Source organism: Mustelus asterias, unplaced genomic scaffold (assembly GCF_964213995.1).
Source record: "Mustelus asterias unplaced genomic scaffold, sMusAst1.hap1.1 HAP1_SCAFFOLD_47, whole genome shotgun sequence".
Classification (NCBI taxonomy): Eukaryota; Metazoa; Chordata; class Chondrichthyes; order Carcharhiniformes; family Triakidae; genus Mustelus; species Mustelus asterias.
Window position 1 is genome coordinate 684,904 of NW_027590122.1, and position 14,971 is coordinate 699,874.

A 14,971-nucleotide genomic window follows, 5' to 3' on the forward strand; every position below is an offset into this window, starting at 1 on the left:
TTGTTCAGTGGTAAAAACTGAGCGGCATGGACAAGTTGGGCCGAAGGGCCTGTTTCCATGTTGTAAACCTCTATAACTTCCTAACACCCTGTCACTCTGTGATTCTTGTGAAATCTGAAACCAGGTATTTGCAACAAGACTCAAAGAGCATCAGCCCACTGGAGGCAAAGTCATGAGACCAGCGAGTCAACAAAAAGAAACCCTCCGACCCTCCCCATTGACCAACTGTGAGAATGAACAAAATGCAGTCCTGGATGTAATTGAGAGCAGAAACAATAACAGCAGAATCCAACCCCTGGAATCACTCGTGAACTTGTTGGTGTCTCAGCAGCTGGGATGAAACTGTGAATCCCTTCCCACACACAGAGCAGGTGAACGGCCTCTCCCCAGTGTGAACTCGTTGGTGTCTCTGCAGGTGGGATGACTGAGTGAATCCCTTCCCACACTGAGAGCAGGTGAACGGCCTCTCCCCAGTGTGAACTCGCTGGTGTGCCCGCAGGTTAGGTGAGTTACTGAATCCCTTCCCACACTGAGAGCAGATGAATGGTTTCTCCCCAGTGTGAACTCGCTGGTGTATCCACAGGCTGGATAACAGAATGAATCCCTTCCCACACTGAGAGCAGGTGAACGGCCTCTCCCCAGTGTGACGTCGCTGGTGTCTCTGCAGGTTGGCTGACTGAGTGAATTCTTGCCCACACTGAGAGCACGTGAACGGTCTCTCTCCAGTGTGAACTCGCTGGTGTGTCCGCAGGCTGGATAACTGAGTGAATCCCTTCTCACACTGAGAGCAGATGAATGGCCTCTCCCCAGTGTGAACTCGCTGGTGTCTCTGCAGGTCGGGTAACTGAGTGAATCCCTTCCCACACTGAGAGCAGGTAAATGGCCTCTCTCCAGTGTGAACTCGCTGGTGTCTCTGCATGAGGGAAAGCCGAGTGAATCCCTTCCCACACTGAGAGCAGATGAATGGTCTCTCCCCAGTGTGGCTGCGCCGATGAGCTTCCAGCTTAGATGGGGCTCTGTATCCCTTCCCACAGTCCGCACATTTCCATGGTTTCTCCATGGTCCAGGTGTCCTTACCTCTCTCTTGAGTGGACAATTAGTTGAAACTTCGTCCACACACAGAACAAGATTACAGTCTCTACCCGCTGTGAATGGTGTGATATTTATTCAGACTGTGTAACTGGTTAAAGCTCTTTAGTCAGTGCAGTGGAACACTCTCACTCAAGTGTGTCAGTGTGTTGATGCTTTTTCACTCACACTGACATTTCAAATGTTTTCAAATCGACAGACTGGACAATCATTTCTCCTTCTGGATTCAAAATCCGATGACATTGAGGTCCCAAGGAATATGACTCTGTCACGTCTCGACGTGATGTTTGAGATTTCAGCCTGTGATTCCTCTTTCAATATCCTGTAAAATGAGTTTCCAAAAGTCATCAGTGTCAGTACAGGATAGAAATTCAGAACAGACAATTTCTATGGAACATTCTTTCCTCTCTCATTCCCCAAAAGCTGTAAATCTCCATCCCACACACTCTCTCCCCATTCTCAGCAGGTCTGGCAGCATCTGTATGGAGAGAAAAGAACTGATGTTTCAGAGCTTTGACAAAGGGTCATTTAGACAAGAAACATCAGCTCTTTTCTCTCCTTACAGATGCTGCCAGACCTGCTGAGATTTTCCAGCATTTTCTCTCTTGGTTTCAGATTCCAGCATCCGCAGTAATTTGCTTTTATAAGGCTGCAGATACCTCCTCCCAAGTAACATGCGTGTGCCCAAGACATCACCACTTGTTTCCCTTATTTCTTTAGCACCCATGGTGCTCTCCGCAGTAAACACAGAGGAGAAGTATTCATTAAAAATCTCACCCATCTCCTGTGGCTCCACACACAGATGGCCATACTGATTTTTAAGGGGATCTATTCTCTCTCGAGCCACCCTTTTACTCTTAATATAGTGATAGAACCTCTTGGAATTTTCTTTAATCTTACCTGCCAGATCCATATCAGACCCTCTTTTTGTCCTCCTGATTTCCCTCCTCAGTATTTTCTTACACTTTTTATAGTCAGAGTGATTCACTTGTCCCCGATTGCCTAAACCCAATGTATGCTTCCTTCTTTTACCTGACCAGAGCCTCAATGTCCCTTGTCTGCCAGAGATCCCTAAATTTACCATTCTTTCCCTTCATCTTAACAGGAATATACTGCCCCTGGACTCTTGATATCACACTTTTAAAACCTCCCATTTGCCAGTCATTCCTTTCCCCTCAAACAAACTCACCTAATCGACATCTGCTCGATCCTGCCTAATGCCCACAAAAGTGGCCCTGCTCCAGTTTAGGGCCTTGACCTGTGGACCTGTCCTATCTTTTTCCTGAACTATTTTGAAACTATTGGTGCTCCCAATAGTGCTCCCTGACTGACACTTCAGTCACTTGCTCCACCTCATTTCTTAACTGTCGAATAGAAAGTGAGTCCAGGAATTGATGATGAAAAATAAGGAGCTGGGAGATGAATTGAACAAGTATTTTGCCTCGGTGTTCACAATAGAGGATACAGTTAAAACTCAGAAACAGCTGGAAATCAGAAAACAGAAGTGTGGGATGAACTCTGAAAAAGCACAATTCCCAGGGAAGTGGTCCTCAGCAAACTGTTGGAGCTGTGGGCTGATGAGTCCTCGGGTCCTGCTGGGCTTCATTCTCGGGTCTTAACAGAGTGAGATAGTTGATGTGTTGTTCAATTTTCTAAAATTCCCCATCAGGAATTGGATAAAGGGAAACCGGTGGATGCGCTGTACTTAGATTTCCAGAAGACATTTGATGAGGTGCCACATCAAAGGTTATTGCAGCAAATAAAAATTCATGCTGCGGGGATAACATTTTGGCGTGGATAGAAGATTGGCTAACAGCAAACAGTGGGCAGAAATGGATCATTTTCTGGTTTAAGAGAGAGAGAGACCTGGGCCAACCTTTCCAGAGTCTGCACCCTCTCTGGATTCACTTCCTTTCCCTTCAGTTGCTCCAAGTCCCCAATTTCGGCCAGAATGAGAAAAGAAATGGAAAGGGGGTTGAAAAGAAAGTGTTTTACTCACAGATGTTGGAGACAGGGGGAAGTTTGAGTCTGTCTGAAGATCAATCTTCATTCACACAAAGCCCACGCTCTGATTGGCTGGAAGACCAGAGTCCTTCCGGTCCTCCAACTCTTCCCATTGGTCAACACCTCAGCATGAAGATCAGAGGGTGGGTTCTCCCCCGCACATGCGCAGCTTCCCCTCTCCCTCGAACATGTGCAGTCCCGGGCCCGGGGGAGGGGGAGCTCACCGAGCGGCTTCTCGCTCTTGCCGGAGCCGTCAGCCGGTTGCCTGGAAACCTTGGTTCAAGGAGGTGTAGGGGGAGGGGAACAGTGGGTGGGGGCGGGGCTCCCGGGTCCGCGCGCCCGGGCCTGCGCACTGGAACCCGGAGACGTCACCGCGGAGCACAGTGATTCCTATTGGCTGATTCAGGCAGGGCTCCATTGTGATGTCACAATGCGGATGTTGGCCAGTGAGCTTCAGAGTGAAACTCCCTCCTCTGTTCAACATCTGGGAGGAAATCAATGTTTCCCCCTTTCCGTTTCTTTTCTCATTCTGGGGGAAATTGGGGACTTGCAGCAACTGAAGGAAAAGTAAGTGAATTCGGTCTGTACATTCCACACATTTTTACTCCAGTAATGTAGACATTTATCTGTCTGGCAGCCTGCATGGAAATTTTCAGCTCTCTGCATCCAGGCAAGAAGCAGTGAGCATGGATCTGTCAATCACACATGAGGACGGCCTCAACCGGGATCTTGGGTTCATGTCACACTATCTGTAACCCCCACGACTTGCCTGGGCTTGCAAAATCTCACTAACTGTCCTGGCTGGAGACAATACACATCTCTTTAACCTGTGCTTAACCCTCTCTCCACTCACATTGTCTGTACCTTTAAGACTTGATTACCTGTAAAGACTCGTATTCCAACCATTATTCTGTAAATTGAGTTTGTGTCTTTATATGCCCTGTTTGTGAACAGAACTCCCACTCACCTGATGAAGGGGCAGCGCTCCGAAAGCCTGTGGCTTATGCTACCAAATTAACCTGTTGGATTTTAACCTGGTGTTATGAGATTACTTAGTGTGCTTATCCCAGTCCAACGCCGGCACATCTTTGGACTGTGGAAGGAAAACCGGAACACCCGGAGGAAACCCACAGACACGGGGAGAATGTAGAAACTCTGCACAGACAGTGACCTGAGGCTGGAATTGAACCCGGGTCCCTGGCGCTGTTAGGCAGCTGCATTAACCACTGTGCCACCGGGCCACATGTCCGTGCCATCGCCCGACTCCAGCCCAGTCTCAGCTCATCTGGAACCCTCACCCATTCCATTGTGACGTCACACCCTCACCCATTCCATTGTGACATCACACTCTCACCCATTCCATTGTGACGTCACACGCTCACCCATTCCATTGTGACGTCAGGGCTTCCCTCGCCGATCACAATCCCTGCCGGCCTCCCACATGCAGCCTCAATGGCGGCAGTCAGCCCGGGTCTAACACTACAAGCTGCCGCTCCATTTGGTACAAAGGGGGGGACCGGGAAGTTCATTTCCGGGTTTGGGTTTGAACAACATGTTTACAAAGTCTCTCCACCCACCCGCCACATTTATCATTCCCCGCGCGCCGCCCTCTACCTCGTATTGATCTCGCTTCCAAGTTAAAACCGTCCGTCTGTCCGTCGCCATTACCCGCACTGCGCATGCTTTAGGTCCCGCCCCTCATTCACTCCGATTGGTTGGAGGACCAGCCGCTGCCACACGGTCCTCCAACCCCGCCCCCTCTTCCTATTGGTCCGGAGCTGCCGTCAATCAGTCCCCGGGCATTGTGATGTGGAGCATGCGCAGTGTCATTGCTGTCCTTGGCGCTTGTTTGTCCCGGAGAAGCGGAGTCAGCGTTAGGCGGTGGCTGGGAGGATTTGGAAACACTTTGTGGATCCGGAAACCCTTCAGAATCATTGTCAGCTCCCTGGTTTGCAGCTGCGGGGCTTCTCCCTCCCTCCCTCCCGGGAACAGGCCCAGGTTAACGGCCCCATCCTGGCTCAGCCACTGGAGGATGGTTCACATCAGAGGATGGGGGAGGGGGACAATAAATAAGAGGTTACACTTTGGCCTCAAATCAATGAGGACTCTGATCTCTGGGAAGGAAGGAAACCCTGGGAGGTGGGCGGGGAGGATTCACAAACACCCGCTGGAGGCCCCAACACACCCAACAAGACCCATTGGTTTTATTGTCAGTCTGCAGACAGGAGCTGGAGAACTGAATCCAGTAAGATTTTTAACAACACCAGGTTAAAGTCCAACAGGTTTATTTGGTAGCAAACACCATTAGCTACCATTAGGTGTTTGCTACCAAATAAACCTGTTGGACTTTAACCTGGTGTTGTTAAAACTCTTACTGTGTTCACCCCAGTCCAACGCCGGCATCTCCACATCAGAACTGAACCCAGACAGAGGAGAGGGAGGGAGCAAACTGGGAGTGGAGAAAAGAGATGGTGAGATGGGTTTGGATTTCAGCCCAGGGAGGAGGGAGAGTTTGTGGGACAGGAATTTATTGATTTGGGGAACAAGAGAGGAAGAAATGTTCCAGAGAATTAGAATTGCCTGTTCAAAATTTCTATCCTGGACTGACAGTGATTAATTTTGTAAACTCCTTTTACAGGTGAGGTGAAGAAACATCACATCAAAATCAGACAGAGTCTCGATTCACTTGGACTTACATATCCTCAGACTTTGAATGTGGAAGGAGAAATGTTTGTCTTCTGTCTGGAGGAGAAGATTTCAAACATCAGCGTGACTGAAAAAGCACCAAGATACACGCACACCCGAGTGAGAGTGTTTCAGTGAGTTGACTGTGGAAAGAGCTTTATCCAGTTACACAGCCTTAAAAAACATCACACCATTCACAGCACGGAGAAACTGTACACGTGTTCTGTGTGTGGATGAGGCTTCAACTGATCGTTTAACCTGGAGAAACATAAGGACACCAGCACCATGGAGAAACCGTGGAAATGTGGGGACTGTGGGAAAGGATTCAGTTACCCTTCCCTGTTGGAAAACCATCGGCGCAGTCACACTGGGGAGAGACCGTTCACCTGTTCTGTCTGTGGGGAGGGATTCATTCAGTCATCTGGCCTTTGGTCTCACCAGAGAATTCACACTGAGGAAAAGCCATTCATCTGCACCTCCTGTGGGAAGAGGTTCAGGCATTCTTCAGCACTCACTGTGCACCAACGCACTCACACCGGGGAGAGACCATTCATCTGCTCCGCGTGTGGGAAGCGATTCACTCAGTCATTCCACCTGCTGTCACACCAGCGAGTTCATACTGGGGAGAGGCCGTTCACCTGCTCCGACTGTGGGAAGGGATTCACTGGGTCATCCCACTTACTGTCACACCAGCGAGTTCACATTGAGGAGAAGCCATTCAGCTGCACTGACTGTGGACGGAGTTTCAGACAGGCATCCTCCCTCGTTGCACACCAGCGAATTCACACTGGGGAGAGACTGTTTACTTGCTTTGTGTGTGGAAAGGGATTCACAGTTTTACCCACCCTGCTGAGACACCAGAAAATTCACACTGAAGAGAAGCCATTCAGCTGCACTGACTGTGGAAAGAATTTCAGGCAGTCATCCAACCTCACTGCTCACCGACGCACTCACACTGCAGAAAGACCATTTACATGCTCCGTGTGTGGGAAGGGATTCAATCGGCCATCCAACCTCTCTGCTCACCAGTGACTTCACACAGGGGAGAGGCCGTTCACTTGCTCCATGTGTGGGAAGGGATTTGCAAAGTCTTTCAACCTGCTGGCTCACCAATGCACTCACACTAAGAGGCCATTCAACTGCTCTGTGTGTGGGAAGGGATTCACTCAGTCACAATGACTCCTGAGACTTCAGCAAGTTCATAAGTGACTGCAGGGGGTGGACTCTGCTGTTATTGCTGCTGTTCAGCATTGATAGTCTGACAATATTTTATTTCTGCTGATAAATCCCATAACTGGCTGGAATGTAATATTCTGGAGATGTCACTTCAATATTCTGCAATGTCACTTTTTAAAAGCATCACCAGTGATCTTCCCCCTTAATTGAAGAACTCTCAACAGGAACCTGTTTGGAATAAAATTATGAACTTTTGCTTCAATTCAAAATTCATTCTTGGGTCAAAATCTACAATTCAGGATCTGAAAGATCCATCGGCAGGGTTCAAAGTATTTCTTTTCAATGCTTTTGTTGGGATTTTCTCGAGAGCTACTCTTTGATTTTAAGGGCTATTTTTTGGTTTCTCGGGGATCCTTTTCCTTTCTCAACAACTCCTTTGTTTAGTGATGTAGTCACATAGTAACATAACCTTTTGTGTGCATGTTGAATATCTTTTGAGTTTGCTTTTTTCGATAAGATAGCACAAATACCGACGACTGTGTGGAGATTAAATCTTTCAAATTGTAATCTATAAATAAGATTTTTTTGTTAATTTATTAAAAAATACTCCGATAGTCCATTTCCAAAACTGACTATTTGACACAAGGTAACTGAATCGGGGCAGACTGTTTTTTGGATCAGACCCTGGAGCAGGAAAAAACTCACCCGATTCTCATCTTCATTGTGTGTAAATTAACATTAATCTGTCCGTGTGGAGTTTGCACATTCTCCTTGTGTCTGCATGGGTTTCCTCTGGGTGCTCCAGTTTCCTCCCACAGTCCAAAGATGTTAGGTTGATTGGCCATGCTAAAATTGCCCCTTAGTGCCCTGAGATGCGTAGGTCAGAGGGATTAGTGGGTAAAATATGTCGGGATATGGGAGTAGGGCCTGGGTGGGATTGTGGTCGGTGCAGACTCGATGGGCCGAATGGCCTCTTTCTGTACTGTAGGGTTTCTATGATTCTATGATTAATAACCCATCAATAACCTCACTACACCAGCCGAGATCAGCTCTGACCGGGGGTTCTGTATGTTGTCTGTGAGTGTTAACCTGCAAATAAAAGCAGTGTAGAATATGAACCTGGATGAATGTATCTCAATTTCTATGTGATGACCCAAGTGATTGGTAGGTAAGTTCAGAATACCTGGTTACTCAAATTCCTGAGCTGTCCACCCCACCGACTGAGATATGCAAAAATAATGTTCAGCAGGATGGGGAAAGCTCTGTGTTGTCAATGGTTGGTTCATTCCTTTTGAGGTTCACATTGATATGAAACGAGTTCTGTAGCAGGAAGACACAACTCCTCCACGCATCACAGACGGACTGCTGGGTCAGTGAACTTCTTTTCTCAAAATAGGTGGCAAAGCTGTTCCTCCAATTTGAGACTCTGTCTCTGCAGATGTAGCAACATCGGGAGAGACAGAATCTGTGATTGGAGGAGATAGTCTTCATTGTTTCTGTCTCTCCCATGTACAGGGTGATTTTTCTTCCAGTAGTTCCTCCCATGACAGAATTTCCTCGGCCGTTTTGAGGGTGAATTCACCCTCCACAGCCATGTATTTTGAATCCTGGTTCTGAAATATTCTCACTCTGGGTTTAAGGCTTCCTGGCGTAATACACAGATTTAGATCTTGCCACCGAACACCAATTCATATCCTCATCTGAGTCCCAGATTTAAATGTGGTTGTCCAAACCAGAAACCACATATAATTTGACTCTTTTTAAACCTGATTCACCACACCCTGCCACACTAACTACAAGAGATTGTGTTTGGGACCAGTTGTTCCGTTAAAGTCTGTGTTACATAAGAACATAAGAAATAGGAGCAGGAGTAGGCCATCTAGCCCCTCGAGCCTGCCCCGCCATTCAATAAGATCATGGCTGATCTGACGTGGATCAGTACCACTTACCCGCCTGATCCCCATAACCCTTAATTCCCTTACCGATCAGGAATCCATCCATCCGCGCTTTAAACATATTCAGCGAGGTAGCCTCCACCACCTCAGTGGGCAGAGAATTCCAGAGATTCACCACCCTCTGGGAGAAGAAGTTCCTCCTCAACTCTGTCTTAAACCGACCCCCCTTTATTTTGAGGCTGTGTCCTCTAGTTTTAACTTCCTTACTAAGTGGAAAGAATCTCTCCGCCTCCACCCTATCCAGCCCCCGCATTATCTTATAAGTCTCCATAAGATCCCCCCTCATCCTTCTAAACTCCAACGAGTACAAACCCAATCTCCTCAGCCTCTCCTCATAATCCAAATCCCTCATCTCCGGTATCAACCTGGTGAACCTTCTCTGCACTCCCTCCAATGCCAATATATCCTTCCTCATATAAGGGGACCAATACTGCACACAGTATTCCAGCTGCAGCCTCACCAATGCCCTGTACAGGTGCATCAAGACATCCCTGCTTTTATATTCTATCCCCCTCGCGATATAGGCCAACATCCCATTTGCCTTCTTGATCACCTGTTGTACCTGCAGACTGGGCTTTTGCGTCTCATGCACAAGGACCCCCAGGTCCCTTTGCACGGTAGCATGTTTTAATTTGTTTCCATTGAGATAGTAATCCCATTTGTTATTATTTCCTCCAAAGTGTATAACCTCGCATTTATCAACGTTATACTCCATTTGCCATATCCTCGCCCACTCACTCAGCCTGTCCAAATCTCTCTGCAGATCTTCTCCGTCCTCCACACGATTCACTTTTCCACTTATCTTTGTGTCGTCTGCAAACTTCGTTACCCTACACTCCGTCCCCTCCTCCAGATCATCTATATAAATGGTAAATAGTTGCGGCCCGAGTACCGATCCCTGCGGCACGCCACTAGTTACCTTCCTCCAACCGGAAAAACACCCATTTATCCGACTCTTTGCTTCCTGTCAGTTAGCCAGTCCCCAATCCACTTTAACACACTACCCCCAACTCCGTGTGCCCTAATCTTCTTCAGCAGCCTTTTATGGGGCACCTTATCAAACGCCTTTTGGAAATCCAAAAACACCGCATCTACCGGTTCTCCTCCATCAACCGCCCTAGTCACATCTTCATGAAAATCCAACATGTTCGTCAAGCACGACTTTCCCCTCATGAATCCATGCTGCGTCTGATTGATCGAACCATTTCTATCCAGATGCCCTGCTATCTCCTCTTTAATAATGGATTCCAGCATTTTCCCTACTACAGACGTTAAGCTGACCGGCCTATAGTTACCCGCCTTTTGTCTCCTTCCTTTTTTAAACAGCGGCGTAACATTAGCCGTTTTCCAATCAACCGGCACTACCCCAGAATGCAACGAGTTTTGATAAATAATCACTAACGCATCCACTATTACCTCTGACATTTCTTTCAATACCCTGGGATGCTGTCCACCTTCAGTCCCATTAGTCTACCCAGCACTGCCTCTCTGGTAACATTAATTGTATTAAGTATTTCTCCTGCTGCCAACCCTCTATCGTTGTTCTCAATGATGACAGTTTTAACCTCTCCATAACCTGTCCTAACCCTTCTGCCCTCCAGGGGGCTCTGTTTTTCTGATGGTGACATTCCCTGTTTACCCAGTCAGCCCTTGAATTGTTTGTGAATCCAGTCACATGTCGGTTAGACTGGATCAGGGCGGCAGATTTCCTTCCTTAAAGGGATTAGAGAACCAGATGTGTTTTTACAACAATTAATTCATGCTCATCAATATTTTTATTGAAACGTGGTGGGATTCAAACCCAGGTCCCAAAATCATTCTAATAAAAACAGAAAATACTGGATAAACTCAGCAGGTCTGTTTTATTCAGAATTCCAGCATCTGCAGGATTTTGCTTTCTCCCAAAATCATTACCCTGGATTATCCTCCAGCTCTAATTCCAGTTCCAGGATCCCACAACTCTCTGTATTTCCCAGGAGGGGGGTGGGGGAAAGAAAGTGTTTTTCTCATAAATGTTGGCCAGAGGAGGGAGTTTGTGTGTGTGTGTGAAGTTTGAGACTGTGTGTGAAGTTTGAGTCTGTGTGTGAAGCTTGAGTCTGTGTGTGAAGTTTGAGTCTGTGGTGAAGTTTGAGTCTGTGTGTGAAGTTTGAGTCTGTGGTGAAGTTTGAGTCTGTGTGTGAAGTTGGAGTCTGTGTGTGAAGTTTGAGTCTGTGGTGAAGTTTGAGTCTGTGGTGAAGTTTGAGTCTGTGTGTGAAGTTTGAGTCTGTGATGAAGTTTGAGTCTGTGGTGAAGTTTGAGTCTGTGTGTGAAGTTTGAGTCTGTGGTGAAGTTTGAGTCTGTGTGTGAAGTTTGAGTCTGTGGTGAAGTTTGAGTCTGTGTGTGAAGTTTGAGTCTGTGTGTGAAGTTTGAGTCTGTGGTGAAGTTTGAGTCTGTGGTGAAGTTTGAGTCTGTGTGTGAAGTTTGAGTCTGTGGTGAAGTTTGAGTCTGTGTGTGAAGTTTGAGTCTGTGGTGAAGTTTGAGTCTGTGTGTGAAGTTTGAGTCTGTGTGAAGTTTGAGTCTGTGTGTGAAGTTTGAGTCTGTGGTGAAGTTTGAGTCTGTGGTGAAGTTTGAGTCTGTGGTGAAGTTTGAGTCTGTGTGTGAAGTTTGAGTCTGTGGTGAAGTTTGAGTCTGTGTGTAAAGTTTCAGTCTGTGGTGAAGTTGGAGTCTGTGGTGAAGCTACAAACAGAAGCTGTTCTGTTTCAAATCAAACTGCGGGACTTGGAGGAAAATATTGGAATCTATCATTCAGGAAGTGGTAACAATACAATTAGAAAATTAGAACATGATTGGACAAAGTCAACATTGGTTTATGAAAGAATTTGACCAATCCAGTAGAATTTGTTGAGGATGTCACTAACAGGTTAGATAAAGGGGAACCAGAGAATATTGCATTGATTGAATTTCTAAATGCCATTTGATAAGGTGCCATACACAAGTTGTTGCACAGGATAAGGGCTCAGGTCATTGGGGGTGAAATATTAGCATTGGTAAAGGAGTTGTTAAAGGACAAAGAGAAGGGATTGATGTGTCATTTTCAGGTTGGCAGCTTCTTATTATGGGGACAGCACAAGAGGCAGGACAGGAGTTTATTAACAATCCATATTCATGACTTATTTCAAGAGACCAAGTCCAATGTGTTGAAGTTTCCCGATGGGAGACTGTCTCAGGGCAAACAACATCAAGGTGGTCAATACAAATGACACACGGACCCCGTAAAATATATCCTCACAAACCTCTCCACTGCGGACCATCTCCCTGGGGAAAACATTGTGGTGACCGGCACATGTGGAGGCAGAACTGAAATTTGGTTCAGTTTCAAAGACCATCATCACCAAACTCTCAACATCCGAGGTATCGAGAGGAAGATCAGAAGTGGAGCGGTGGCAGAGCAAGACCAGAGGTGGAGCGGAGCTGCAGAGCTCCCCCCATCCCCCTTGAGCATTAACAACAACATCATGAACTGCCAGTTCTGTGGATGTCCATGTCGATCCCACATCGGACTCTCCCGTCAGGACATGATCCACAGAAAACAACATTCTCCCTGTTCTCTGGATGGGGTAACTATACTCTGTATTATTGCAGTGCTATTAATACAGTCAGTAAAATACAATCTTTTGTTGGGAGTTTGATTAGCTGGTGTCTGAAACCACAAAATTCAATATTTAGAGTCAACAAGATGAACAAGGAAACACATCAGGGCCCAAACTCCAGCTGGATATTCACAGGAGAAAGTTTTATCTCACTCATCGAGTGGACAGAACAGAGAAAGATCCCAACTGTAAGAAACCCTCCAATCATTTATGAATATCTTTCAAATGCTGACAGGTTGCAACTCCCAGTTTCCATTATACTGAATCAATGGAAGGTGAGAGAGCGGTTATCCTGGAACTAATAAAAACACTAGCTAGATCACAGCTAGAGTACTCAGCACCATTCTAGTTAGGGGGTGGTTAGCCAGAGAGTGTGGCTCAGAAGGTCCTAGTTCCTTAACAGAGATGGCGGCACGGTAGCACAGTGATTAGCACTGCTGCTTCACAGCTCCAGGGACCTGGGTTCGATTCCCGGCTTGGGTCACTGTCTGTGTGGAGTTTGCAATTCTCCTCATGTCTGCCTGGGTTTCCTTTGGGTGCTCTGGTTTCCTCCCACAGTCCAAAGATGTGCGGGTTAGGTTGATTGGCCATGCTAAAAATTGCCCTTAGTGTCCTGAGATGTGCAGATTAGTGGGTAAATATGTAGGGATATGGGGGTAGGGCCTGGGTGGGATTGTGGTCGGTGCAGACTCGATGGGCCAAATGGCCTCTTTCTGTACTGTAGGGTTCCTATGATTTCTATGAACTAAGGGGCAGAGAGGTAAAGCAATTGGCAGAAGGATTAGAGAAGTGTGGAGATGTTTTCACCCAGAGGGTGGTGGGGAATCAAACTGACTCTCTGAAAGGGTGGTGGAGACAGAAATGTTCACATGCAAGAGGTATTCAGGTATGGACTTGACATGCTGTGTCCTATAGGGCCATCAACCTATACCTGGAAAGTGGGACGAAACTGGATAGCTCATTTTCACCTGGTACGGGCATGATGGGCTGAATGGCATCCTGTGCAGTAAATTTCTCAGATTCTGTGATGACAAGTGATCCTCATGATTTTATCCAAGCCAGGTCTCAGCCCAGTCATTTACTCCAAGTATTGATGTGATGGTTCAGTCACATTGTGCAAACGAGCTGCTGTGATACAATAATAACTTGGGGATTTTCACAGTAACTTCACTGCACTATTAATGTTGGCCTACTTGTGACCAATAAGCTCTAACTTAACTTGTCTTTATAGGAACAGAAGTTGGTAAATTTCAGCCCTTAGAGCCTGCTCCGCGATTCAATCAGATCATGGCTGATCTCTCCCTGGTCTCAAATCGACCTCCCCACTTGTTCCCCATATCTCCCATCCCTTTTTGTGTCAGAAATATATCTATCTCCTCCTTGAAACCATTCAACGATTCAGACTCCACCACGCTGTGGGGCAGCGAGTTCCACAAATTTACCACTCTTGGAAAACTTCCCCCTTATATCTCTTAAACTTTCCCCCTCTCACTTTCAACTGTGGATCTTTCAGAGTGTGAGGTGAATGATAATCAGTACACGACAGACACACGTCACGGTCAGCATCTCAAAGGGACTGCAGAGTATTTCAAACTGTGTAGTCATGCTGTAGTTCGTGACCTTGATTTGCAGAGATAGAATTCGGACTGGATATTTTGGAATGTTGGAGAGACATTGATCTAACAATAGAATCGTGAAATAACAGCTCATGAGGAGACACATCATTGTCTGTGCTAGCTTATTTTCAAACAGTTATACAATTAGTCCTAATATCATTCCCTTTCATAAAAACATGCATTATTTCTCCTTTCAAACGATTGTTCAATTCTCTTTATGAAAAATCTGAGTTAACAAAAAACAACATCGGAAGAGTTGCAGAAGCCTCTGCAGTATTCATGGACATTTTTAAAATTAACAAAGTTTCCTTGAATCAATAGAGTCAGGTGGGAATTCTCATACAGTTTTGGAAATAAAACTATTTGCAGTTATGCAGTTGATTTCGTACCTTTTCAAGGATCATAGAATTCTACAGTGCAGAAGAAGGCCATTCAGCCCATCGAGTCTGGACCAACCACAATCCCACCCACGCCCTATCTCCATAACCCCATGCATTAACCCTAGCTAGTCCCCCTGACAATTTTTAGCATGGCCAATCCACTTAACCCACATATCTTTGGAGTGTGGGAGGAAACCAGAGCACCCGGAGGAAACCCACGCCGACATGAGAAGAATGTGCAAACTCCACACAGACAGTGACCCAAGCTGGGAATAGAACCCAGGTCCCAGGCGCTGTGAGACAGCAGTGCTAACCACTGTGCTGCCCCTCAATGTTGGTCTTGGAAATAGGGCAGTGCTGACCCAGTCAGTTCTGGAATGTAAGTGGTCAGTTATCCTATTTACAGTAGCACAGCCACCCAGAAAGAGACCATTCAG

General features: G+C 46.5%; 2 protein-coding genes across 2 annotated transcripts in view; one reads left to right on the plus strand and one right to left on the minus strand.

Annotated features, from left to right (window-relative positions):
- Positions 1-14,971, plus strand: part of LOC144483162 (uncharacterized) — a 187,030-nt gene that overhangs the window by 167,179 nt on the left and 4,880 nt on the right. The window lies entirely within an intron of this gene.
- LOC144483171 (uncharacterized) overlaps positions 1-14,971 on the minus strand; it is a gene marked incomplete at its 5' end in the record, with an annotated part of 182,667 nt that overhangs the window by 19,871 nt on the left and 147,825 nt on the right. The window contains one exon of the mRNA XM_078201967.1: positions 306-968. Within this exon, the coding sequence (XP_078058093.1) occupies positions 306-968 (663 nt within the window). The remainder of the gene's footprint in view (positions 1-305; positions 969-14,971) is intronic.